The sequence below is a fragment of the Falco biarmicus genome, chromosome 3 (assembly GCF_023638135.1).
Source record: "Falco biarmicus isolate bFalBia1 chromosome 3, bFalBia1.pri, whole genome shotgun sequence".
Classification (NCBI taxonomy): domain Eukaryota; kingdom Metazoa; phylum Chordata; class Aves; order Falconiformes; family Falconidae; genus Falco; species Falco biarmicus.
Window position 1 is genome coordinate 13,523,428 of NC_079290.1, and position 27,091 is coordinate 13,550,518.

Below are 27,091 nucleotides of genomic sequence, written 5' to 3' on the forward strand. Positions count from 1 at the left end.
CAGCTCATAGATAGTCTTCAGCACAGAGAGACTCTGGACCATTTTTCTGACCTTCAGCTAGAGGGTTTTATGACTCTCATGGTCTTCTATGCCATAGGGGATATTGTAATTTTACAGATGAATAAACTGTGGCAAACTAATGCAGAACCTCTTCTGAGCAAAGCTCAGACAGTAAAGCTTTCTCCAAATGAACTTTAATGTGCCCATTACTCTTCAGCAATTAGTAGGTACCAGTACAGGATGAAATCCATTGCAGTAGGTGTTGACAAACCTGTGGTGAGACTCCTTGTCCCCAGAGCTTTCCTGTTTTCTAGAAGGATGAAGGAGGTTGAACACGAGTTGGAGCTGGATGCCTGAAATCCTCCTACTTGTTTGTTGGTTTTTCCCCCCTGAAAGTGTTGGTGTACATCAGGCAGATGTTCAGTGCAGTGAACTTTCCAAGTCACGAGTGCATGAACTTGCTGCCATTCTCCAGAACAAGGTCAGTCTGTAACATCATTACGTGGGCACCGGCGATGAGCTGGGAGCCTTGGCTCAGCCTTTGTCTGCCCGGGTCCCTGCGGAGAGGGTGCAGCCCTGAAGCCGAATGTCATCGCTATGTGGGAACAAACAGCCCTTTTTTCAAAGGGAGAGAAGCCTTTTCACACAACTGGCCAAAGGCTCAAGCATCCGGTGTGTGGGACAAGGGGGAGAGGTAGAGATAGCATGCTGCAAGCCTCGGCCACGGCCTTCGGTGGCAGCTGAGATGGAGCAAAACTAAATCTTGATGCAGTAAGTGAGCAGGCTTAGCTCTGCTTTTGATAAAAGCAGAAGACCTTCGGGAAGTCCTACATCATTCTGGTAGGAACAGGCTTCACTTTGCACAAATTCACTGCTACTCTTTTGTTGGGATTTCTTTGGATGAGATGAGCATTGTAGGTCCCTTCCAACTGAAACTACCCTATCCTATCCTACCCTTTTTTTCCCCCTTGCTTCCCTTCAGTGGTTTAGGAAGGACTAAAAAGGGACAGCCTCCAGGTCTATCTTTTTCTTACCTTGGGGCAGACTACTGTGCTTGTGCACTTTTCATGGGAGCTCCATAAAGGTAGAATCTGTATTTATTGCACTTGAAGGTGTCTGGACATTTCAGCTAGTTGGGATATGGAAGCCCATGATGAGAGGAGCGGCATGAGGCTCCATATGCATTTCCCGGCATGATTTTAAATTCAGGATCTGTGATCTCATTCTGAAAAGGCAGGCTCTTTCCTCTACATTTGCATCATGTTGGCTAGTAAATATTCATCCTGCCTTTGCTGCTGGTTGCAGTAGCCCATTTCATTTAGGACCCTTCTCCTTGTCTACAAACCTCTATTTGGTAAATGTCAAAGCACCATGTAAAGTTTGTTTGATTAGGCTTTTGGCAAATTGATAGAGGGATTTTGGATTACAGGAAAATTACTGATAACTGGCTTTCAAGCTGTCCCTCTGGTACTCTGTTAATGACTTTGTGGAATTCCCACATCTCCAGTGCCTCACATTTGGGTTGTCTTAAATCATTAAAAAGAGGAAAGAAAAAAAAAAGAGCACAGGCTCTCCATGCTCCTGCCAAGTAGGTCAGGGGTTTCCCAGTTGTACGGTTTGGAAAACGGAGACATTATTCAGAGCGACTTTCTCCAAGTCGCATGGTGAGTTGAAGACAACTGAAGCACAATAGTGGTTTCAAGCATTAGTTCAAGACTGGTCTTCAAGTGATAATAAATCATTTGGCCTAATCAGAGACAGATTAAAATAAATCTTGGCAAAACCTGGCAAAGTAAATGGCACATTCCTGAATTCTGCAGTGTAGGAGAAGCTGCAGGGACACAGTCCAAGAAAAGTGAAGGGTGGGCAATTGGTGCTGCATAAAATGAGACAAACACCTCCTTGCATTTTAAGCTATTGAAAATGCCACCTGATGCTTCCCGTAGGAGGAAATAAGCCAAAAAGTTGTAATGGTTCTGCTACCACTGTGGGCTTTGATGTTTTTTGCTTGATCACAGCGGAAAAAACAGCAAGGCAGGAATATCACCATGGTCTCACCATGATATCAGACTTTAAGCTCAGAAGAGCTAAGCTGCTGCTCTTTACAGAGTTAGCTTATGGGATTGCGGTGTGTGGATAATCATAGAATCATCAAATGGTTTAGGTTGGAAGGGACCTTCAAGGGTCCAACCCCCCCCATGGATTTTCAACTGTCAGGTTGCTCAGAGCCCTGTCCAGCCTGGCCTTGAATGTGTCCAGGGATGGGGCATCAACCACCTCCCTGAGCAACCTGGTCCGGTGCCTCACCGCCCTCAGCGTAACAAATTTCTTCCTTGCGTCTAGTCTGAATCTCCCCTCTTTTAGTTCAAAACCATTACCCCTTGCCCTGTCGCTACAGGTCCTACTAAAATGGTTGAAAAGGTTTTAATGTAGAAGGAGGAGGAGGTCGATTTGAATGACAGCAGGTTGGTGGTCATTGTTCAGTCTAATGGGGACAGAGTGGGAGTGAGGTAGGGTGGAAGGATGCCCTTCAATGGGAAGGGGAGAAAAAAGCAGTGGGTTTTAAAGAGTAGCTGGTAGGATTGACAGGCTGGTATCGACACCCTGGCATGCTTCTGACTTTAAAGAATAAAAGAGCCTCTTTGAGCAGTCCTAAAGCAATCAGTAGAAAATAACTCATTTATGAAATGGGTACTTCTAGCTGGGAGAATCATTACACTCAGAATCCCTCCTCTACTGTAATTTTAGTTTAATATTAAACTACTCAGGATAAATTGTTACTCAGGAAATTTTTTAGGCAGAAGGTGACATCGGGGAGAAGAATATGGAGCATTAAAAATGGATGATACAGTGTCATTTCTTGACTACTTGCCTGAGATATTAAATATGTAGGATTTAAAGCCCAGATCTTGTGTTGATTACACCATGGCTCTGAGGCTATCTAGGTCTTCTCCAGACTGCTGCTGCTTGGGCAAAATGGGGTTTTGCCTTGTCTGGCTAGGCAGAAGGACCTCTTCTCATGTCAGATCTCTTTCTCTCATCCTTTTATAATCGGAGCCTATTCTTCATCCCCTTTGCAAGCCATCTGCTGCAGCTGTAAGTTCAAAACTAATATACTGTGAGGTCAGCTTCCCTTTTTTTTTTTAATTTCCTTTTTTTTTTTTTTTTTCCTGAAATAAGGCAGATTTAAGACAACAGGACCTGCCTTAGAGCAGGGGTCCTCAAACTACAGCCTGTGGACTGGATACGGCCCCCCAGGGTCCTCAATCCGGCCCCCGGTATTTACAGAACCCCCCTGCCCCCCCCCTGCCAGGGGTTGGGGGGGAAACCAAGCAGCCGCAGATGACTGCCTGCCACTTCATCCACGCACCGGCCCCCTGTGTAAAAAGTTTGAGGACCCCTGTCTTAAAGTATCAAGATCAGGGCTCTGTAAGTGTATGGGAAATAACTCATGTGGCTGCTGGGCAGTCTTCTCCTGTTTATAATTACTCTGTTCAGGTTTTTGTAGCAGGCGTGTTGTGAATGGGCTCTGAAATGGGCAGAGTGCAAACTTTCTGGGGGAAAAAAAAAAAAGCAACCCCTTGTTTCCCGTCTAAGCATCATGTATTTAGGAGCCCAACTAATTAAGCTCTTCTGAAAGAGCTGTCTGGCTCCAGCAAACAGCTTCTCTGTGGTTCTTTCTGTTGCAAAACCCTGAGGGAGGCTGGATTGGGAGGGCAGTGCCATCACCCACACTGCTTCGAAGGGGAGGGCTCTCTGCCAGGCCCTCTGGAGTTAGTCTGCCCACTCACTGCCCTCAGGGAGGCATGCAACGACTTGCTTTCACAGCCTCTCAGCAAAGCACCCCAAATTAGACCCTTCAGGTGGATGCGTCGTCAACCGAAAGGAAGAAGGTCGCCCTGAAGACTTGTCTTCTGAGCAGCCTGGAGGGATGGTGTGAGATGGCAGATGAGGGGATGACGAGACTTCTCTATGGAAGGAGGTGGGCATCAGGCTTATAGATAGAACAGCCTTATATCGCTGATGGCACTAATAGCAGATTTGACATGAATTTGTTTTGTGAATGTGACTTTCTTTTGCTTCACTGGGTTCAGTCATGCTTCTGGAAGCGAAAGCTTAGATAATAAACTGTCCCATTGAAACTCATCTTCTCGTGGTTTTGTGCTGCCCCAAAAGCTGCCTGGTGCCATGCTGCTTGTAGCAAGAGCAGGCTATAATTCATGGGCTTCCCTCATCGAAGCTCTCAACAACAGAGCTGTAAAGCCCTGGGGAGAGTGGGGATGATGGAGGGAGGGGACATCCAGAGTCTCTGCCTGGGCAGATGGAGATCTGTCAGCAGTTTTGACAGCAGAGGCTGATGGGTTTCTGGACTGAGCTTCGTTGCCGCACTTAAACTCTTGCAGAGCCTGTTTACCTGCTGTTGCTGATTATCTGGTTTCCATGGTGTTGTTTTTTTTATTGTTATTATTTTTATTAGGTTTACAGTTTGGGCTTTTGTGCTTAAAGTGAAGGAACAGAATACTTCTTCATATGCCTTGCTCATTAAATCCTTGCACTCACATGGGCAGCTCGTATACACAACAAATATTGACGGCAAAGGCGAGCTTAAGTGGTTAAGGACTGCTGAGAGCAAGCATTCCCTGGCAGGGGGACAGCCTTGCCCTTTATTGCTCTTTTCCATCCTCACTTGCTGTGACTGCATGGAAGCACTCCAGAGGGCTTCAAGAAACACTGCAGGCTCTGTTCCTGTCCCATGTCCTATGCAGACAGCGGATGCGGTCAAGGGCCACGGTCTGTGCAAGCGTGGGGCGCATGGGATGGTCCTGGAGGCATTGCACTGTGTAAGCCCATCACACGTGATCTTCTGAAAAGGGCTATACAGTTCTGGCCAGCTATTTGATTGCAGCCTGCAACATTGAGAGCTGCCCCAGGTCCTCCCTAGCACTGCTAAGTCTGCCCTATCCCGATTTATTCGAATAAGGCGAGCTTTCATCTCATATCCAAGCTCTTTCACTGTGGGGCTGAGTGTGTGTCGCTGTCTGGGACATGAAATCCTTTGCTTTGGATCAAAATGTTTTCTTCTTGGTGAACTGCGCTGCTGCAGGACTAGAGGAATGAGCTTTTTGTGCTCTAATTTCAGAGTCGATGTTTTTTTTGTACTCTAATCAAGAGGTTTGATGCAGTAATTAAAAACATGGACTTAATCGGTATTCTGCGGCATGTAAATTCAAAGGAGAAATACAAGTCAAACTTTTGAGACCAAAGCACTTTTGCACTCACTGAGTCTATTGTAATTAGGGGTGCGGTGCTTAAGGAATATCAATTAGCCCCATGGGTGAGGCTGGGGAGCAGAAAAATGCTGCCTCCGCCCCTATTCCCCAGTGGGAGTTTAGGAACTGCCTGCTGAGCTAAGCATGGGAGACAGCAAGCGACAAGGACCAAAGTTTGTTGGGGGAGGAAGTGTATCCCCCAACCTCCTCCTTTAAAAACAAACAAACAAGCAAAAATAAACCTAACCACTTTCAAGAGTAGGTTGCAACTTTATTAGCTGGTTTTGCCAAATGAGTTTAAATCACCTCTGTCGTTCCCCTGGGGATAGCAGTTGCTGCTTTAATTGCAGTAGCAAATTTCAGAAGACTTGTAGCAGTTGTTGAAAAAGGGGGTTGGTTGATCTGACTGCATGCAGCAGTTGGCCTCTACATACAGACAAGTGTCCTAACAGAGCATTTGCTTCTCTGGTAGATTGCTGCCTTAAATGAGATGTGGTGCCTCAGAAGACACTTATTCTAGCCATATCCCCAAGAATGTGCTGAAGGCATCTCCCTATCCTTAGAATATCTAAATTATAGCTAAATTACCCTGTTAGTCCCTGGGAATCCTGTAAGACTCCTCTGGATGAATAATGATGCAGGAACTGATCAGTTAACGAGTAGTTGCTAGGGTGCAGGTGATGGAGAGCTGCTCAGGTATTCAGTGAACAAGCCCAACTGGCAGCAGGTTTGTTTTCAGTTGGGTGACTACAACAGTTCCAACAGAAAAATGGGTTTAAAGCTTTAAAAGAGAAGGCTGCAACAGTTAAAAACAGTCAACGTAGAAGGAAAATAGCTATAGTAATTATGGTGGTAAATGCAGTGATCAGGAAGAAGGGAAAAATGATAGGGCAGAATTATCAATTAGATGCTGACTCAGGAGACAAAATGACAGAGGGAGAAATGAGTGCTGAGAAGTTAGCTTTGTGGTTAGCCAGTGTGTACAAAACTTGCTCTTAACCACGCTACGGGCCTATTATTCGATGCAAGGGATATACTTGTCGGTAATACAGAAAATGCAGAGGAGCTCAGCTGCCTTCTAATGTAATTTAACCTAGTACTGTTTGGAAAATGGAGACAGAGGGCAAAGTTTAGCTGCATTTTTAAGAAATTGGATCATTTATGGCAAATAGAATCATAGAATATCCCAGGTTAGAAGGGATCTTAAAAGATCATCTGGTCCAACCTTCAGACCAAGCTTCAGTGAGCTCTTCAGACCATCATTTTTCAGTGAGTCTTGGAAACTGAACAAAACCAGACAGTCTAAATAAAAGCTAATATTGTGCCAACCTATTAAAAGGGTAAACAGCAAGATCCAGGTAACTGTCCTGGCAACCTGGTGTTTGGGGAAAAACAATGCGTTGGCTGGTAGAAAACTATTGATAAAGATTTAGTGGCACTGTGAGGTCATATAGCATGAATGTATGTGTCATGTTGACCTCCGATTCTGGCAGAGACAGGAAAGTTGATCTGCTATTGTTTTAATTCTGGGAGGATCGAAGGCAACTGGTAAATAATGAAGGGAACAAACTGGACCTAGATTATGCGGTAAAGTGCTGCTGGTGGTGGCAGGACCTGGGGACCTAGAGAAGTGATTTCTCTTCTGTGGGCTAGTTGTTCATGACTTTCTGTGCCTTGTTGGAGTTTGCTGCTTGCTGGCATCCAGATACCTGAAAACAGTTGCCAGATGTCTGTGGTGCTCTGCTGGTCTGGTGGACAACCAGGTCCAAATACTGAGACTACAACAGAAACTAGGCTGAAATTTTTGGATTAAGGTTAGATGGTTTTTTTCAAGCTTTCCACTAGCATGTTCTAAAAGGGAAGAAGTACTTCCATAAGAAAAGCCCTTTAAGCAGTAGTATTTCTATTTTGAAGTTAAAACTAGTTCAGGGAGGTCTGAAGGCCTAAGTCATCTTAAGTCTTAACAAGAAGGTTAGACTGAGAGATAAGTTTTAACTTTTCAGTTGTGGCATGTGAGATCACTTTTTTTAAAAATACTCATTTCACTGGCAGCTGCTAGCTGTTTTCCTCTGAGATCTGGTTAACCCAATTTCTCCTCCTGCAGTGTCTGCAGTAACAAGATAGACTTCAGTCTGGTACCAGGCATGTCGCTGCGACATGTGGTGCTGTGGCTTTGTTATAAGGACCCGTGAGGAATGATGGAAGGGGACTAAGGTGCATGAGATACACCTGCTGCTGCTGCTGTGTCCCTCCTCTGCTTGCTGGCTCCCTAAATTTGGCTGCAACATCTCCTGCTTGACAGCATCTGGGGTGCACAGCTTGAGCCTGGACCTCTGCCGTGCTTGGTGCTGTACATAGCTTTAGCCTATTTAGACAAGGCAGAGGAGGTCCTGTGAGGTCTGATGTGCCTTAAAGGATCTGGGAAAGCTGGGGGAAGCCCAGCAATGGGCTGATCTCTTTCTGTTTGAGTATACTGACTGCTGAAGTGTTGGGGGACAGACTTGGCTTTGCATAGGTGGGCCAGAGTGCCCTGAGAACCTCTAGCGCTGTAGAAAGCAGTGTCAAACACAATTAAATGCAGAAAACCTATGTGGAAATGAGAAGAGGTGCTGTACTGCCTTAAGACATGGTGTGATCCCTTAATAGGTCTGTTCTGAAGTAGTTAGTGCTGTGCTAATGGACATCATCCCACTAATGGGTAGAAGCAAAGAACGGGAACTGACTCCTCGAGGTTGCACCAAGGACTTCACCTGCAGCGCTGTGTTCAGCTCTGAGTCCCCAACATAAAAAGGACACGAACCTGTCGGAACGAGCCCAGAGGAGGCCACGAAGGTGCTCAGGGAGCTGGAGCACCTCTCCTATGGGGACAGGCTGAGAGAGTTGGGGTTGTTCAGCCTGGAGAAGAGAAGGCTCTGGGGAGACCTTAGAGCACCTCCCAGCACCTGAAGGAGGAGGCTACAAGAAAGCTGGAGGACTTTTTAGCAGGGCCTGTAGTGATAGGACAAGGGGGAATGGATTTAACCTGAAAGAAGATAGATTTGGGTTAGCTATAAGGAAGAAATTTGCTGTGAGGGTGGCGAGGCGCTGGCACAGGTTTCCCAGAGCAGCTGTGGGTGCCCCATCTCTGGCAGTGCTCAAGGCCAGGCTGGATGGGGCTGGGAGCAACCTGGTCAGGTGGGAGATGTCCTTGCCCATGGCAGAGGATTGGAACTAGATGATTATCAAAGGTCCCTTCCAACCCAAACTGTTCTGTGACGATTGTATGACTCTAGATATTGTCCCTGTACCTGCTTCTTCCTCATCTCTGGTTCCAGCCTTGGGATCACAGGAATAAATGATCACGTTTAGCCAAACTTCACTTATATTTCTGCTCTGCTGTCATCTTTTCTAGAAGTTACTGTTCTACATCTGTCCTCTTACACATACAGTGCTCAACCAGAACATGCAGCCTGTGGAATGTATAACCTACAAAAAACCCAAAGGACAACTTGAAAGGCTTGCTACTACTGGGAGATTTGTTTGTTCTCAAGTACCTGACAACTGCTACCATAGCTGCATCTCCATAAAAATGCTGCTCTTCAGTTAGTTTTAACTAGTGAGATGCATTTTTTTTTTCTTAAAGATGAGACTCTTTGGCTTAGCTGTTTTGAATGTGGGTAGCTGAAGGACCGTCATGGGGAAAGACTATGGCTTTGTGTTGCCTTTCCTGGCAGGAAAGCATGGCAAAAACACTTGTTGTGGACTTCAGCTCTCTCTGGCCGCTTCTAAGCATGTTGCTTTGCATCCCTGTTGCAGTCACAGAAGAAAGAGCGGTGGATAAAATGGGGTCATGAGCACAGCCAGGCTTTCTGTGGTTTCTAAGTATTTCAGACACTTGCTGCCACCTGACATAACAAAAAAGAATTCAGCAGTTTATTATAATAAACTATGTACACACCCTGAAGATGTACAGGTGTCCTAAGTGTAGGTCCATGGGCATTTTTAATTAATTTGAGATGTATTTCATGCCTGGGCTTGACGCAGAGGTGAATGGACTTTCTTTGGCCATGTAGCTGACAGATGTCAGGGCATGAGCCTGGTCAGGTCTTCAGTGCGCTTCCTGCCTTTTTCTGAAATGGCTAAATCACAAAAAGCTGAGGGATATGGAGTAAAAAAGGAAGTGATTTGCATGTGGTTGGATGAAGCTGCAGAAGGTTAGGGATTAAACAGCACTGAGAGAACTGGAAGTTTACCAGGGTATGAGACCTCCCATGATCCAAAGGCTCTAGAAATTTTTCTGGGAGCACTGGTTACCATAATGCTTGCTAACATGCTATGGCACTCAGCACTCAGAGGCTCCTTCCCAGAGACAGATCATGCATTCTGTCTGGACCGGGTGGCCCAGAGAAGCTGTAGATGTCCTGCCCCTGGAAGTGTTCAAGGTCAGACTGGATGGTGCTTGGAGCAAACTGGTCTAGTGAAAGATGCCCCTGCCCATGGCAGGTGGATTGGAACTAAATGATCTTTGAAGGTCCCTTCCAACTCAAACCCTTCTATGATTCTACAGTTCCTTACCCTCAGTCCTTCCTTCTTGAACATCATCTTCACCTGTAGCTGTTGCTGCGCTCTCTCGAAACTGAGCCGTGACTCGTTTTCCCTTACAAAGACTGCCTGTGTGTTGTGGGCTCGGAATTATTGGACAGCCTGAACCTCTGCTCGAAGCAGTGTCAGTGTTGAATTCATCTGGGCTGCATAGGGCTTTGTGCAGTTGGGTCTTGAAAACCTCCAAGCACAGATTCAGCAGCCTTGTGGGGCCCCTTTTGCAATGTTTGACCATTATCAAGAAAAATGTTTCCTTGTGAAATATGGAAGTATTTTTCCATTCTCATTCTGCCAGGGAGAAGTGGCTCTTCATGTAAGTGGGAAAGACTTGGTTTGTATCAGTTTGCATTCAACAGATTATTTTTTTTTCAGCATTTGAATAAACTACTTCATTCTCAGTCTTCTGTGTTTTTGTTCAGTGGCAATCAGGATGGTTAAATATAGTTATTTTTGTAATACAGTTAAACACCTCCAGATACCATTACCACTTTCCTTGCATGTATTCATGTCACCTGTTTTTCCTCCCCACATTGGAATTCTTCAGGAAAAATGTATAACATCTGTTTTGCACTTGTGTTAGTCCAGCTTCGCTCAGCCTCCTGATAGATAGTGGGCAGCTTACTCTTTTCTGCACTCATGCAATTCCATTCATGCTTTTGGGTGCTGGGAGATTTGGGAGCTCATTCTGTATAACTTATGAGTTTTGATGATATGCTGCTAGTCCTTTTAACTTCTGTATGAATAAATGTCACTACGTGTACGTAACAACTCTGCCAGCTAATCCCATCTTTTCTTCAGGATAGACACAGGGATGGGATTTTTGACCAAAAAAATGATCAGAGGGCTGGAACACTTCTGTGAAGAAAGGAGGGGTTGAGGTGGTTCAGCCTAGAACAGAGAAGGCTCCAGGGAGACCTTCTTGTAGCCTTTCAGTACTTAGAAGAAAGTTGGGGACAGACTATTTAGTTGGGCCTGTAGGAGTAGGATAAGGGCTAGTGGTTTTAAACTGAAACAGGGGCAATTCAGACTAGATACAAGGAAGACATACACTGTGGGTGGTGAGGCACTGGCACAGGTTGCCCAGAGAGGTGGTCAATGTCCCAACCCTGGAAACATTCAAGGCCAGGCTGGATGGGGCTCTGAGCAACCTGGTCTGGTGGGAGATGTCCCTGCCCGTGGTGGGTGGGTGGACTAGATGATCTTCAAATGTCCCTTCTAACCCAAACCATTCTGTGATTCTGTGAACTTGACCACCTGGCTGCTGATTTGTGCCTGCTGTTGTAGAGCTAGGACAAATGCATGATAAAATGATGGTGCTAGCTGAAAAATTTGGCAAAGAAACCCTGGTGTGTGGGGAAAGTGGAGCAGGGAAGTGTGTCTTCCTGGCAAGACCTTTGTCAGGGCTAAGCTGCCTTCCCATGGGCTGTCTGAAAAAGATGCTGCAGGGAGGGGTGCAACAGGGATATGGGACTTACTTCCAAGTGAGGAGTCCGAGGGAAAACTCTGTAACCTTGAGTGCTAAAGTTTAACATTGCTTTGCAAGAAAGGTCCTTCTGAAATGTAGCTGTATGCCAGTTTACATATTGCACCATATGATTCTTAAAGAGTTAAATGTGAACTGGAAGACTGTGGCTTTGACGTGATGGCAAAGAGCATGCATAAATTGTGGGGGAAGCCTTACAAGTCAGTACAAGATGCTGAGAACAGGCAGTAGGACATGGTGTTTCAGCTCTTTGGACTGCTTGCCTGCTGGGCATGGACTGAGTTCAAGCCAGGAGCTGTGCCTGCCTGTGAATAGCTCCGGAGGCTGAAAACATCCAGGGCTTCAGCAGCTCTGGCTCTTGTCACAGTGACCAGGAGCGGGTGTTCAGCCAGATCTTGTCATGCTGATCATCTTCTGGGCTGCTTCCTCACTTAACGTCCTCAATTCTCTGCTTTATGGCCAAGAAAATAGACTTGCAATGATGTGAGATCTGTTTAAGAGTTTAATGCCCTCTTTGGTCCAGCTTCCAGGTGATGAAACCAGGGTCTCCTGCATGGCATAGTCTCTGCTGCTAGGACCTAGGCTTATCCTGATAAGATGTGGAAATTTCATGAAGCTGTAAAGACTTAAGCTAGATTTTCTGGCTTGTTTTCTGTTGCTCTCCACCTGGGCAACAGCAAAGGAAAAGTGAATTGATGTTCTTTATCTTACTGCAGACCGCCACATGTGTCTCTTTGGATGTAACTTAGGTAAAACCGTGAAGTGACCCCAACGAGGTGCTGAGTAGCATTTGGGGAATGACCTGGGAAAAGCCAGAATACCAGCGATGGAGTGTTGAGAGATGCTCTGGCAGCCGCCCAAGTCATCTGTCTGGGGGAGCTGGCTAACCTCCACACCATGTGCTTCAAGATCCTTCACTGGCAAATGAAAACTCAGTGCTGGAGCGTGTTCCAGATCAATCTGTTCCCGCTGGAAGCCGAGCGCAGACACTCCATATATTACTGTGGACTGGCCAGTATGTGCTGTATAAACAAAGGCAGGAACTGTTGTTGTGTGGCACTTCATCAATGCTTATTTAGCTCCTAGTCCTGAGCAAATGAAACTTGGCATGGGCTTACTTTTCTTGTTTTGTCTTTCCAAAGAACGAAACCAGTTGTTAGTTACCAGGGAATGTTTGGAACAGTTTTCAGGAGATTAGAACAGCGCCTCACCAACCTACAGATGCTGCAGAAGAAGCATTCCTCCATGTTTCCACCCCAAACAGTTATGCTCTGTATTCAGATACCCAGAGAAGTGGGTTAAATATCAGGCATTTGAGCATAATTCAGCTCAATATTACTATCGAAGCAATTTATCTGGCTAATTTTGGTAAAATATGTTTTTAAGTGGATTAAGGTAATTAAATGATGTTATCATTAATAGCTTACGTGATAACATGTCCTGCCACGGGGCCCTTCTTATCTGTGACCTCACTGTAACAAATCGGGGCCCACCAAAGATGATGATTAGTGTTGCAGAGGCAGCACAACATAATTTTTTAGTCCTTTAGTGCTACAGTAGGCTCAAACCTCCAGGTTTTATATTTCAGAAGCATTTGCCTTTAATGCTGTAGCACAGAGTCAAGACTCTGTAGCAGGGCGTTTGGTCTTTTTCACATTTAGGGTCAACACGATTCACCAAGTGCTGCTGATCCCCTCTTGGAAGAAAACAGAGATACCATCCGTCTTACAGAAGGAAAACCAAGAGCAGTTGTTGCGCAGTGAGGACAGCCCAGCAGGAGCATGAGTTTCCACAGGAGATGCGATAGCAGGGGAGGATATGCTGCCACTCCGTGCATGGGTAGCCGCAGTGCTAATTTTCGGGGCTACAATGATGTAGGCATCGGTTTTGCTTGGTAGCATATGAGGACTGCTTTTCACTGAGGGTGCCCAGCAGCAGGCAGAGCTGGCAGTGTACTAAAAGCCTTGAATAGCTCAAGCTGAATGGAAAAGCTGGGAGGTTTGAGGCCTCTGTATTTTTTTGCCTTTTGTTTTAGTACCAAATTAGCAAACGGCACTCTTTTATTTCTGTGCACGGCTGTAGGTCTTCTAGAATTTGGGGGAGGAGGAGGAACAAAAGCAAGCTGCTAGCAATATATCATTTTGAAACCAGTATGTGGCTGTTGACAAATAGGCATGTAGTTATGGTAATGCACAGCCCACCTTCAGACCCTAGAGATCAGGATTTAATGGCAGGTTTCTGTACTTTTCCCTGATCAGAAAAAATGCAGCAAGTTCTCTGAAGAGTTTTGATCCTTAGAGCTGTCAAACACTAAATGTTTTATGTGCCCTGTCAATTCAGGCAATGCTTTGGAATAGGATGAACACAAAATCTCCATAAATGGCATAAACAGCTGGGATTAAGGGCACAGCTCTTACGAAACACCTACTTCTGTGCTCACCCAAGGTGGCTGCAGCCACCTTCTTGGGCCTTGAGACTTCATGGAACTGAAACACATTAACCTCTCCTCCTGCCTGGCTCCAGATTTGGAGAGCATCTCTTTGAGAGGAAGGTTTTGTTGTTTCCTCTGCATGGCTGGAGACTTTCTGTTTGACAAGAGCAAGAAATTGTGGCATCCCAGCCCCTCTGTGGAACAAGGAGAGAGGGATACATGGAAGAGTCGTCTTACTTGCCACTGTATGAGCTGTTCCTCTCCTTCCTGGATACAGGCTGGGTGATGAGTGGATGGAGAGCAGCCCTGTGGAGAAGAGATCGGGGGGACTGGTGGATGAAGAACTGGGCACGAGCTGCAATTGCAATGTGCACTCACAGCCCAGAAACCCAACCGGCTCCTGGGCTGCACCCGGAGCAGCGTGGCCGGCAGGGCGAGGGAGGGGATTCTGCCCCTCTGCTCCGCTCTGGGGAGACCCCCCGCAGCACTGCGCCCAGCTCGGGGGTCCCCAGCACAAGCCAGGCAGGGACCTGCTGGAGCGGGGCCAGGGGAGGGACACGGAGCTGTTCCGAGGGCTGGAAGCCCTCTGCTGCGGAGAAAGGCTGGGAGAGCTGGGGGGGCTCAGCCCGGAGCAGAGGAGGCTGCGGGGAGACCTGGCTGCGGCCACTCGGTGCCTACAGGGGCTGCAGGAAGGTGGGGACGGGCTTTTTAGCAGGGCCTGGGGCGACAGGACTGGGGGGCGGCTTTGAACTGAAAGGGGGAGATTTAGATGAGATATTTGGAAGAAACTCTTCACTGTAGGAGCAGTGAGGCCCTGGCACAGGTTTCTCAGAGCAGCTGTGGGTGCCCCATCCCTGGCAGTATTCAAGGCCGGGTTGGATGGGGCTTTGATGACCTGATCTACTTGAAGATTTCCCTGCCCATGGCAGGTGGGGTTGGAACTGGATGATCTTTAAGGTCCCTTCCAACCCAAACATTCTATAGTTCCTTGTGATAACCAAGGTGGGCTCATCCCACTTCATGCAGTCCTTGGCAATTGTGTCCATAGCAAGTCTTTTCAATTCTTCTCTAGTTGGCCAGCCAGGTAACACCTTCAGCACTTGAGAAGGGGGGGTGGAAAGCCAAATTTCTCTGGGCTGTTAACAGCAGAGGATAGCTCTAATCCTCAAAATGGGATTCTTGCCCACAAAATGCTCAGTGAAATGCAAAGGAAGGCTAAGGCATGAAACCAAGAGTGTGAAGCACACCGGAGCTGTTTGCGTGTTTGGTCGGGCTTCCTGTGCTGCACCACGTGTTGTACAATCTGGATGCTTTCCAATGCACCATGAAGTGATGTCGCTGCTGGTGTTTTCTTCCTTTTCTCTCTGCTGGAGTGGGCTGGGGCGATGTAACTACATATGGATGTCTTTGCATAGCAGAGGTCTATGCAGCATCAGACCAGGCTCTGGAAAGTGCTGTTGTGCAGGAACGAAGCTTTACCCCTGCACCAGACAGCCCAGTGTAGCTGAACAGATGGTGCTGCAGCCTGATCATTCCAGGAATGTCATCCCAGCCGTTGAGTAATTGGTGTGGGGGAGAGCCTCTTCCTTGCCGAGGACCAGATGGGTCCGCTGTGTCGTCTTAGAGGGCATTGCATTACTGTGAGCATTTAACCAGAGCTGAGCTTCTTCAGCCTGGAGAGGAGGCTGAGGGTGGATGCAACTGTTATCTTCACCTACCTAATGGGGTGATAGTGAAGACGGAACAAGGGTCTTCCATGGATGGCGTGCTGGGGAAGAATGAGACTTGGTGTTCAGTGGCAGCACAGGGGGCTCTCAGTTAGGTCATTTGCAAGGTCTTCACCTGATATAACCTAGACAGGCTGTGAGATGTCCATCCTTGGAGATTTCAGAATCTGGCTGAAAAAAGACCCTGAGTAGGATAACTTCAAAGTTACCTGTGCTTGGGGGAGGAAGGGAAGGTGCTCAGGTGAGTTCCAGAGGTCTGCTCCGGCCTAAAATATTATAAAAAGAGGGGGAAACATGGTGTTTGGTTGTAATTCCTGTGCTGTAAGCTTTCCATCTCCCATCTAGAATAAGGATTGAGACCTTTAGAAAGGGCTGGTGTGTTCTTACTCTTCTGGGGGTTTTATTTGGGTTTTGGGGGTTTTTTTTGGAAGATGCACACTGTTTTCCCTAGTTGCAGAAAACTTGGTGCATTCTCATCTTAGATTTCTTCCTCCTTTTCTCCACAGCCTTGCTCCAGCTGGGACACAGAGGTTTCCTTTTCTTTTGTATATGTGGACCTCTGGGAAGCTACCGTAATATAAGTGTCCGAAATTTATAGCAGGGAGCAGCCCTCCTCATCCTAGCTGACCATCCAGGCCAAGTTTTGAGGACTATCCTATAGTTGTCACATTTGCCTGCCGAAGGGTGTGTGCCTCAGGAATCTGCTGCTTTTGCCAGAGGAGTCTCTGGAAACAGCAAATGCTCTGACACCTGCCAAGTCACTCTCTTGTGGTGGGTTATTTGGTTTGGGATGGGGTTTTGCTCTTTGGGCAGGTTTCCTTTTACAAAATTTGTTCCAAGGACTGGCGAAACGTGAAAGCGTTCCATTTCATTGCATTCATTTAATATGATTCATGTATAAAAGTAGACCTTTTAGGTGAAATGTTGCTTATTGACATCCATGATCTGTTTCTCAGAGTTAAATATCCAAGTTTTAATAATGGACAGGAACAAACTGCAAACATTTATTTCTGGCATTCTTTTTTTTTTAAGTTTCAAGGTTATTTAGGCCTCTCTTGCAATTGTTCAATTTATCCATAAGGTCAGCTGGATTTCTTTTCCCTAAGAGAGAGAAAAGCGAATGCAGTTTTGCTCACAGGCTATGCTGCGTACACTTCGTAATAATTGACTTTGTCATCTCATCCAAGAGCACTTGTGGAAAGTCTTTGAAAACAGCTGGTCTGCTTTGCTCCTGCACTTTTTTGGGGTAGCTTACATTATATAAAAGCATAATGATTGTGCATAAGGCTGATAGAAAAGGGGAGAAGCTTGAAAAACATGGTGCAGAAAGGTACCCTTGCTTTTCAGCTTGTTGTATAACTAATAAAATAGTTTTTGCTCATGCAGGGTCTTTATGATACAGTGTGAGAAGGTGCGCATGCTGGAGGTAGGAATCCAGGAATCTTTAGTACCAACTTTCATCCAAATAGGTTAAGCATGTTCTATGTTGGATTGCTTTTCTTGTATGCTTTTATCGAATCAGAAATAACAAATTGGGTTTCCAGATTGAGCAGGAACACTAGGTTTCATTGATTCTTCCTGATGCCTTTGTTTTCCCTCCCATGTGCATCCACGGCATCTTGTTAGATTATAAAGTGGTCTGGTCCTGGACCAGGCATATTTGAATAGCCTTTAAAGCTTCGGAAGAAGCTGTCTTTAGTACCTGTATGAACCCTTTGAGCTCCACAGCTGATATTTAGGGGGGTGGTTTCTGCAGCATCCTGGGGGGAACTGACTCAACGTTCAGTGTGTGTTCATGGAGAATAGATCCATCAGCCGCTCTGCTCAGCATGATGCTCTGGATGCTCAAACTGCTGATTTACCAGAAGAGAGTCATAGAATAATCAAATTATTGAATGGTTTAGGTTGGAAGGGACATCTGAAGGTCATCTAGTGCAAACCCCCCTGCCATGGGCAGGGACATCTTCTGCTAGACCAGGTTGCTCAGACCCTTGTCCAACCTGGCCTTGAATGTTTCCAGGGATGGGGCATCCCCTCTCCAGGCAGCCTGTGCCAGCACCTCGCCACCCTCAGTGTAACAAATTTCTTCCTTGTGTCCACCCTACATCTCCCCCTTTCAGTGCAAAGCCGCCCCCCAGGTCCAGCCCTCGGACCAGCTCCGTGTCCCTCCCCCGGCCCCGCTCCAGCAGGTCCCTGCCTGGCTTGTGCTGGGGACCCCCGAGCTGGGCGCAATGCTGCGGGGGGGTCTCCCCAGAGCGGAGCAGAGGGGCAGAATCCCCTCTCTTGACCTGCTGGCCACGCTGCTCGGGGTGCAGCCCAGGAGCCGGTTGGGTTCCTGGGCTGTGAGCACACATTGCCAGGTCATGCCCTGTTTGTCACCCCCTAGTCCCCCCGATTTCTTCTCCACAGGGCTGTTCTCCATCCCTTCATCCCCCAGTCTGGACTGATATGGGGGGTTGCCCCAACCCAGGTGCAGGACTTTGAAACTGGCCTTCTTGAACCTCATGAGGTTCACAGAATCACAGAATGGTCAGGGTTGGAAGTGACATGAGCATGAGCATGTTGGTTTTGCTGTGTTTCTCTCCATGCCTGTGTCTCAGCAATCATCAGAGATGCCTTTCTTCTCACTGCCTGGGCTTTTTTGACTTTCATAGCAGAGATGCTCTTGGTTTTGGGATTCCCTTCTGCTGCTGTGTTAATTCTCACTGGTGTAATGATGATATGGAGGAGAAGCTCATCTCACAGGGTATCTCCTTCAAGTGGTCACATAGCGTGTGCAACCCCCAGGAGAATTTTAAACTTAACTCCTGAAATGCAAGGCATTTGCATCTCCTTGGGAGCAGAAATGGTCCTCGGGGAGGGCAGGGAAAGGGATGCTTGGGGCTTTGCTGGGAAGGTGCAGACCCATATTTCTCCTAGATGAGGAGAATGTTTGGAAGAAGGGGGAGATGGGGGGCAACCTGCTCTTCTAACTCACTTTTAAATCATCCTGGCAGCCTGAATGACAGATCTCACACCAACTGTGCCGAGCAATTGGATTCTATACCCGGGCACAAGGCATGCTATCAAGAGTGATTTATAATATTGGAACACATGGCCAGGTTTCAGTGTGGATAGCTGGCATTTCCTCTCCGTTTTGCCTCTGCTTTTTGTCCGTGGTTGTGTTTGGAGGAACGATCAAGGCTTTTTCTTTTCTACCGCTTGCTCTGGTAGCGATATACAGTGCTTGGGGAGTAAGGAAGTGGCTTAGGCAGGTGGTGGTGAGGAGCAGAAACTCCGACTGTTGCACAGATCCAGTGCATGGTTGTGAATTTGCTCCTGCATATCTGCAAAGGATGGAGAGATTTTGTGCTGGGTCAACCTGTGTGCAGCAAGCTTCTCCCTGCTGCTGTGCTGCAGGGGGTGGTTCTTTTGCTAAATGAGATTTGCTGTCTAGGGCTACTGTCTTGGTGCTTTGAAGCAGCGAGCATTTCATGTTTTACAGCATTATCTCCTAGTCCTATAAGTATCACCGCATCACTGTCGGGAAGAGGGGGAGTGCTGCTTCCTAATGTTTTCTTCCTATCACAGTAGGACCAAGAGGTTATCTGATATTTAGGTGGGAGCAGGCTCTTGCTGGTAATCTCTGCCGTTGTTCAGAAAGGTCATCTTGTCTTACAGGCTCTAATTGCTCCAATCATCGCAAGGATTTTTAGGGTCAAACTCTGCATTTACAGGATGCAGCAACTGCAGTGGTTAAATTGAGTTGACATTCTGGGAACAAGGATTGCTTGTTTTCATCCCCAGGCTTTCTGCAGCCCCGCTTGGCATGAGTCATCCCAAGTCACCGTCCCTCCTCCTCCTCCTCAGCTCTTCATGTTGTCCCGAGCCCAGCCGCGATGGGAAATCAAATGATGTCAGGACCATGACAGGTGGCTGCTCTCTGGCCTCAAAGCGGGGCAAATCACCTGCTCATGAGCAGCTGCCGCTTCCAGCCCTGCTCCGCCACTGCTGAGGCTCATGCATGAGTTAGGAGGACAAGGTTCTTCTGCCTTGCCCTGAGCAAAAACTCCCCTAAGACCCTGCTCGGTATTTGCAAGGCAGGCACTTGACCCCAGCGGAGCTGTGCCAGTGTTGAATCTTGCTCTGGCAAGCCCACAGGGAGGATGCATATTTTTCTCTGTGTGTCAGATCTGGTGTTCGTAGTTCCCCAGTCTTTTTGCAGACGTCCCAATTTCTTAAATATTTCAGAGTTCAAAAGCACAGGGTGTGCTTTCAGACTTGCTTTCCACAACTTGCGGTTAGGTTTAGTAAATCTGTGAAAACAACCTTTTCCAGACACCCATGCAATTCTAGTTAGTGCTGAAGATAAAATTAGTTTATTGCAGATTACTCCTTGTTCTCCAGCATTATCATATAGTCTCCTTTTCCTCCCAGTGATGTTTGTCATGAGAACTCTCACGAAAGGACAAACTTGGCACTGGGGGCTAACCTGGTATACCACAGCTGGAAGTTAAATATTTAAGGGTGTGTATTTACAGGCTTGCAATCCTATGCTGTAAACTGCTTTAACTTCCCTACATTCAATCTGCAAAATGCTATTAACCCCCTGTGCTCAGATACCACTTGAATTCACAAAGAGAAAGTGTGAAGTTTTACTGCTTTGGTGGAATTGTTATGCTTTTCCCGCTGCCTTCAGACCCTGATAACTTTGGGGTTTACTCTTGCAGTGGCACTGATGTCAGTGTGTGACACCTTAGAGCACGCCAGCCAGTTCGTGGTCATAAATTTCCTGCTCATTTAAGGGCTTGCACATTGTCACCGGTGTAAGAGTGTCACTATGGTGAGACTTGCAGCCTTGCCTTTCCTATACCCAGTACATGCTATCCCCATCCACACTTGGGCTTTTTTCCATCTAGGCTTTATGTTGTTTAGTTCTGAAGCCGTAAATTAAGTCTTTTTCCTTCAGAATTGGATCAAATTGAAATTTCCACAGCGTCAAAATGAAGCTTTTCTTAATCAGTGAGTTAAAAAAATAGTAGTTCAAGGAAAGGGTGCCTTGCACACATGGTGAGGAGGGTTGGGATTCAGCAGCTGCAACCCTCCATACTGGAATGCCTGCCTGCCCCTCTCCGTCGCTGAGCTGCGGCTGCCTGCCCAGCTCCCAGACAAGAGCTCTGCCACTGCCCCTAACCTGGCTTTTTTCTTTCTCCTAAATATGATCAGCCACCATCCTTAGGGATGCTGGTACTCCTGTCCCCAGAGCCCAAGGATATCAGTCATAGAATCATAGAATCGTCAAACGGTTTGGGTTGGAAAGGGCCTTTGAAGGCCATGCAGTTCAACCCCCTGCCACGAGCAGGGACACCTCCCACTAGATCAGGTTGTTCAGAGCCTCGTCCAACCTGACCTTGAATATTTTCAGGGCTGGGGCTTTGACCACCTCTCTGGGCAGCCTGTGCCAGTGCCTCACCACCCTCATTTGTAAAAAAAATGTCTTATCAGTCTTCCATCTACTTTGTGTATCTTGGAGTTTGTCCCTTTCTGTTTGTCATGAAGTGGGTTTGGGGTGGGTTTTTTTCTCTCTTTAAAAAACAGGTTTAAGCTTTAGAGTAGCAGATCTTGCATGGCTAAGAAAATACACAGAACAGGATCGCTGCACCCTGGGATCAAACCATTACAAACAAGGGACATCCCAGCTTTAGCTTTTGATCACGCAGAAAGCATCGTAGGGGAGTAAACTGCAAAACTGGGGAAGAAAAAAAGACCCAGTTCAGCTGAGCTGTAGTAAGGACCCATCTCTGCATCAGCTCTGCCTGCACGAGTCTGCCAGGGCAGTGACGCAGCTGGGCACACAGCCATGGGGAATTTGGGGGGGGGGGGGGGGGGGGGACCATAACATCCTTGCCAATATTTTTATAGATTTTGCTGGCTGGGAGCTCGGCTTTGTGGTGTTTGATATACAGCCCCTGATGTGCTTGTTTTCTTCATGGTCTTGGAATCGAAATGGGGGCTTCTTACATTTGCAGAATTTCTTTTTCCAGAAATTTTGGGGGTGGGAGGTAAGTTTCTGCCTTCAATTCTGATCACTGCTGATTTTTCTTGATCTGCTACAGGTTGTTGCTTGTTCATAGGCTTCTGACAAATGGCTTAAAGTTCAAAGCATTCCACTCAATATTTCACACTTCCAATATTGCAAAGATATTATTACTATTAATAACACATTAATCATCTTTCCTCTGAAGATTTTGATGGGAAAAGCAAAATAAGATTTATTTATTTTTTAAGAAGCATTAGAATCAGTGTTGGCAAGTCCCAGTGCTCGGGTAATCTTTAGTCTGATTTTTAGAAACTTCAGCACTGAAAATTTGGGTTTGTGAATACAACACTGACACTGAAGTTGTACTAATGTCTAGACCTGATCGGGGGAGACATATGGCTTGTTCTTGGAGTGCCAGCACAGATGAAGCCACCATCCAAAATGATCCATCTTCAAGGTGGAAACCATCTGCTGCGTTGCTTTGAGGAGATGCAGCTTCACCCAGAATCCACCTCAGTCCCACCTCAGACGGTGGGTGAGAGCTCCCCTGGAAAACCCACTCTGCCTGTCCTGAAACTGCCCTGCAAACCCTGGCACTGGGGAATCTCCAAGTCCCTAAGGTGTAAGACATGTCAGCATAAGGTGTCTTGCTAGTTGGTCTGGCTGGAAAGACGTGGTTTGAACCCTTGTTTTGGATCTGGTTTGGCTAGAAACCCATGTGGTCTTACAGATTTAAGAAAAGCAACCCCACAGATACTTGAGAATATCAAGTTCTTCTCCTGGGCTGATGGATCTTCTGGGTGTTCAGCAGGGTTCTATGATGAATGGAAATGCAGAATCCCTTAAGTAAGGGAGAAGTTTCTTAAAAGCATCCCCAAAGCAACTGTGCATTGCTTATCTCAGCATCCTGGAGAGGACACTGGCTGCACTGATGGGTGAACACCGCACCTGCTCTTTCCCTCTCTAGCTCATCCCATGTCACCCTCCAGCTCTCTCTGCCACCAGTATTTGAATGAACAATGGCAGCAAACGACTCGGGCAGCTCAGCCCAGTGCTGCTGCCTCTCCCACGCCATGCAGGCTGAGCTCTCCGGTCCTCAGCAAAGAGCCAGTTTGTGTCCTTCTGTCCTCAGCCATCCTCTTCCCTTTAAAACAGAACTTCGTAGAGGCTGATATCCTCAAGACCTTGACCTCTTCAACTTGATTGAAACAAGCTGAGAAGCTAAAAAGTTATTAATTGGTGTATGGAGAGATATAGGATCACATAAGCCTCCGGCTAAAATGCTTGAGCTACTTTGAGAAGCTTGAGGTCAACCCTGCGAATTTGCTACTTTCATGCAGATACTTGATTCATCTCTGCCTGTTTGTGTTATCTGCTTTCTGGCAGCTTTCTAGACTCTTTTGGGGGGAGTTTAAAGGAGATAATGCATAGCTAACGCTCACGCTGTGAAGTTTGGATTGGGAGCATCGTATGTGCCAGAAAGCGGTCAAACTTGTTCTGATAAGAGGGAAGGAAATTGGATCCATCCTATCCTCTTTCTGAAGCTGTCCTTTGAAGTCGTGGGTTTTTTGTGTGCAGACTGGTGTCTTATCCCTGTGTCCTCTAGGCCAGAAGGCATATAACAATGCCAAAGACATCAATGCAAAATAGGACGTTTGGCGATGGGAGCAGGTAGAAAATCTTTGCACAGCTTCAACTCTGCTCACCGCAGCATAGGTTTCTCTGGGAAGGAGAAAAAATGTCCGAGGCAGAGCAGGGTGATCCCTCCCCCCAGTACTTTGCTGCTTCTGGGGATTTCCTAACCTTGGAATATCCTATTTAATAGCTACCAATGGGTTTGTCCTCCTTGAACTCATCTAATTCTGCTTTGAACCTATTTATGGGTTTTGGCTGCATTGCTAAATACATTCCACAGCTTAATTATGTGCTATGAAAAGTAATTTCCTTTAGTTGTCTTTTAAACCTACTGCCTGATAACTCCAGAGCAACCAATAAAACACATCCTGAAAAACATGAGTAATCATTTCCTAGTCCTCTTTTCTGCGTTACTTTTTAGGTATAATGTGAAACTGGATTTTCAGCAATGTCTCTGCTGATCTGAAATAGTCTTTGGCTATGTTTTATGCTCCTTTGGGATTTCTTTGCTGCGAGGGCAGCGAGGCGCTGCTACAGGCTGCCCAGAGCAGCTGTGGGTGCCCCATCCCTGGGAGCTGAAGGCCAGGCTGGACGGGGCTGGGAGCAGCCTGGTCTGGTGGGAGGTGTCCCTGCCTGTGGCCAGGGCTGGGACTGGGCGGTCTTTTAAGGTCCCTTCCAACCCAAAGCACTCTGTGAGCCTACGATTCTACATTCCAGACTGCCCTGGCTGTCCTTTCCTGAGTCTAGCAGATATATAAAAATATATATGTATATATATATTATTTTTCTTTAAAGGGCTGCAATGGCACAAACATGCTAGATGTGAGCACTTTTTGGTGGACTTGCCCAACGATGTGGTCTTTGTCCTGTTTATTCCTTCCCAGTAATTCCTGACACCTGGGATAGGGAAGGTGGCTTGTGACAGCGCTTTGGGATTCCTCTTGGATCCCAGCTGACACTCAGCACCGTCTTACCACTAAGGCATGGAGACCCTAAGCTCATGACCAAATACCATCTCATTATGGTTCATTTCATCTGTGACATCTTCAAGCCTTTTTTTTCTGACATCTTGGTTTGACACAGTTTATTCATTCAGGTTTATCCTCAAATACGAAAGACTTTAACGTGGGAACGCCCCTCATATTTGAATTTAGTCTTCCTGCTGTGGCGTTATTTTTGGTTGCTTTTTTCTCTCCTTGTTTATCTATCAGCTATTCCCCACACCCGCTCACATGCCATTTCCTAGTAGATTCCTTTATTGAAGCTTTAATTTTCTTTTACCGTCTCCATTTTAGTTTAGTTTCTATGGGAACAGAGACAAAGATGGAAATGGAAACTACCTACTCTCATCTTCCTACTGGGACACGTAATTTTGTATGTATAGTGCAGTAGCTGAGAGAGGCTGATGTTCAGGAGGCTGCTTGGCTTCATCCAACAGGTCTTGTGTGAGTGAGCGGTGGAGTTAGATCAGACAGTGGGTTACAACATGATGTTCTTAGTTGCTGCTTTGTCTGCACTCGGGGGCAAAAAGGCTGGGAAACCTCTGTGGGAGTGTCTGCGAGCAGAAATACTTGCCAGGCAGCCTCCTGCCCTCCTGGGGACTGTTCCTTGGTGTTAAGCCTGAGATCTCTGGTGGTGAATCTCATCCCAAATCTCAGGGATTTTGATTCCCAGTGGAAGTGGGGTATTGCAGCAGGGATGGGTTGTCTGGTTTGGGAGCCCTGACGTGGTGCTCAGTCCAGTGCTGGAGAACATCAGATGTCCCTCCTGGGTCTCAGCTCCTGAGTCCCTGGTGGAGTCAGCGCGTGGTGGGGAGGAGGCAGCACACTGAAATGATCCCTTGATCAGAGAGAGATGCACGTTCCCCTGCCCTGCGTGGGCAAGGCAGCCTCTGCACATAAAACAAATCCTGAACAAATGGCAGCGCTTAGGTTTGTTCCTTCTGCTTTCTACAAGGTTTTTCTCACAGCTCGCCCATGACTAGGGAGGGCTAATTTTGTTTGTACTCAGCCTTTGTTGCTTGAGCAGACCTTTGCAAAGAAGCAAAGGCTTATGCAAGGTCTCTGTAGTTCCCATAGTGATTGTAATATTAATATTTAAAAGCGGTGTTCCAGGTTATCCAGATACCTGTTTCTTCAGAAAAGAAAGGAGCTGGCAAGAGCTGTAGTTCCTGGTGTCAAGCTGGCAGAGAGGGCTGGGAGGCTTATCCCTATGCAAAAATGCTCCTCCATGGTTTGGCTTCCAGAGAAGTGCTGAAGAAGAGCCTGGCTAGCTGGGAACAAGTGGCCCAGGAGCTTTCTCAAAAAGCATTTCAAGTGAACCGCCTGCAGCAATGGCATATCTAAATACATGTTGCCCCAGTTTAACCAGGGCCAGGAATTACTTAGGGTGTATAATTTAGATTGCAAATTACTCTTGAGTTGCAAATCTCATGTTCATATCTCCAGCAAATAAAAGGCACCAGATGACTTAGGAGAAGTTTAGCACAGACACTGTTGGTTCTGTCATGCCATGTTGCCCCTATGTGTGTCCTTACCTCTTCCAGAGTAGCTGTGTGAGCAGGGGTGTCCAAAACAGCATCTCTGAAACCTGGCTTGCTGGCAGTCTGCAAAAGATCGAGTGATCTGCAGCATCCTGCCACTCATTTTTCAGCTGTCAAATTCCCTCTAGACAACTACAGTACCCCACGGTTTTCCATGCAGCGCTGTCATCAGGCTTTAAACAGCAAAGGGGATGGCTGGGATGATGCAGCACTGAGCAAAAGGTGTTTGAGATGCCTTTAAGCACCCCCCACGCAGCAAGAAAAAGGACCCACAAAGCTCTTTTTAACATGTGGTGTAGCAGGCTGGTGTTGGAAAGAAAAAGATCCTGCTTGTTTAAGGTTTAGACTTTTAAACTAAAAGAGGGGAGATTTAGACTAGATATAAGGAAGAAAATTGTTACACTGAGGGTGGTGAGGCACTGGCACAGGTTGCTCAGAGAGGTGGTCAATGCTCCATCCCTAGAAACATTCAACGCCAGGCTGGATGGGGCTCTGAGCAACCTGCTGTAGTGGGAGATGTCCCTGCCCATGGCAGGAGGTTGAACTAGATGACCTTCAGAGGTCCCTCCCAACCCAAACCATTTGATGATTCTATGAAATATAGCAATTTGTTGCCATTAAACTGAAAATCATTTTTCCCAGGCTTGCTTGCTAGGTGGCATCTTGTCTTCTCCCAAGTGAGTCGCTTGGGCTCCCTGGCTCAGCGTCGCTTCTTCCAGACCCTGGAGCTGCCTGTGTACACTGGAGGGCATGAAGGAGAAAAAGTCCAGGCCTGCTGGGGATCACTTATTTACACTCATTTTCCCAGTCCTTTTTCTGACGCAAATTAAACTGTGCTGCCAGAGAGGGAATATGAGATTTTTTAATTATTTTTTTTTAATTTCTTAACAGAGTAGGTGGTTGTTGTGCAACTCAGAGAAGTTATTTATACATTTCTGTACTCTGTCCTTATCTTGCGGTGTGCTTTCCTCCTCCAGTGCAGCCGTGGGTGGAGAACTGCAGCTCCATTTCTTCCTGGAACGTCTTTTCTGTTCCCTTGATTACCAGAAACAAAAGCTGGAGGTACCAAGTTAAACTTAAAAGCCTGGGGGCAAGAGTTTCATCTTCTCTTTCATGTCTTTCTGAGACATTGATCACTCTGGCTTTGGACCCAAAAATATCGTCTAGGGCAGTAATTTTTTCAGCAGCAGTGTGCAGACTGCCGGAGATGTAGGAGACCTGGGGTTTGTGGAGACTGGCACACTAAGCTGTGTTATCGGTGGCATCCCACTGCTCAAGGAATGCCTCTCTTTCATACAAACAGTCCCAAAAATCCTGTAGGCAGGATCAGAGCTCTCTGTGTCATGCTCATTAACGAGGCTCTGTCGTGGCACTAATTGCTTGAAGCTTCCTGTGAAGATGAA

The 27,091-nt window shown here is 46.8% G+C and overlaps 1 protein-coding gene across 4 annotated transcripts in view; it reads left to right on the top strand.

The window, feature by feature from the left end:
* ARHGAP39 (Rho GTPase activating protein 39) overlaps window positions 1–27,091 on the top strand; it is a 148,165-nt gene that overhangs the window by 45,724 nt on the left and 75,350 nt on the right. For 3 of the 4 annotated variants that reach the window (XM_056331238.1, XM_056331241.1, XM_056331240.1), the window contains exon 1: window positions 3,808–3,982. The exons of the other annotated variant lie outside the window; for it this stretch is intronic. In XM_056331238.1, the coding sequence (XP_056187213.1) occupies window positions 3,942–3,982 (41 nt within the window). In that variant the 5' untranslated portion in view covers window positions 3,808–3,941. Of the gene's footprint in view, window positions 1–3,807; window positions 3,983–27,091 lie in introns of those variants that run through there. 4 annotated transcript variants of the gene reach the window in all.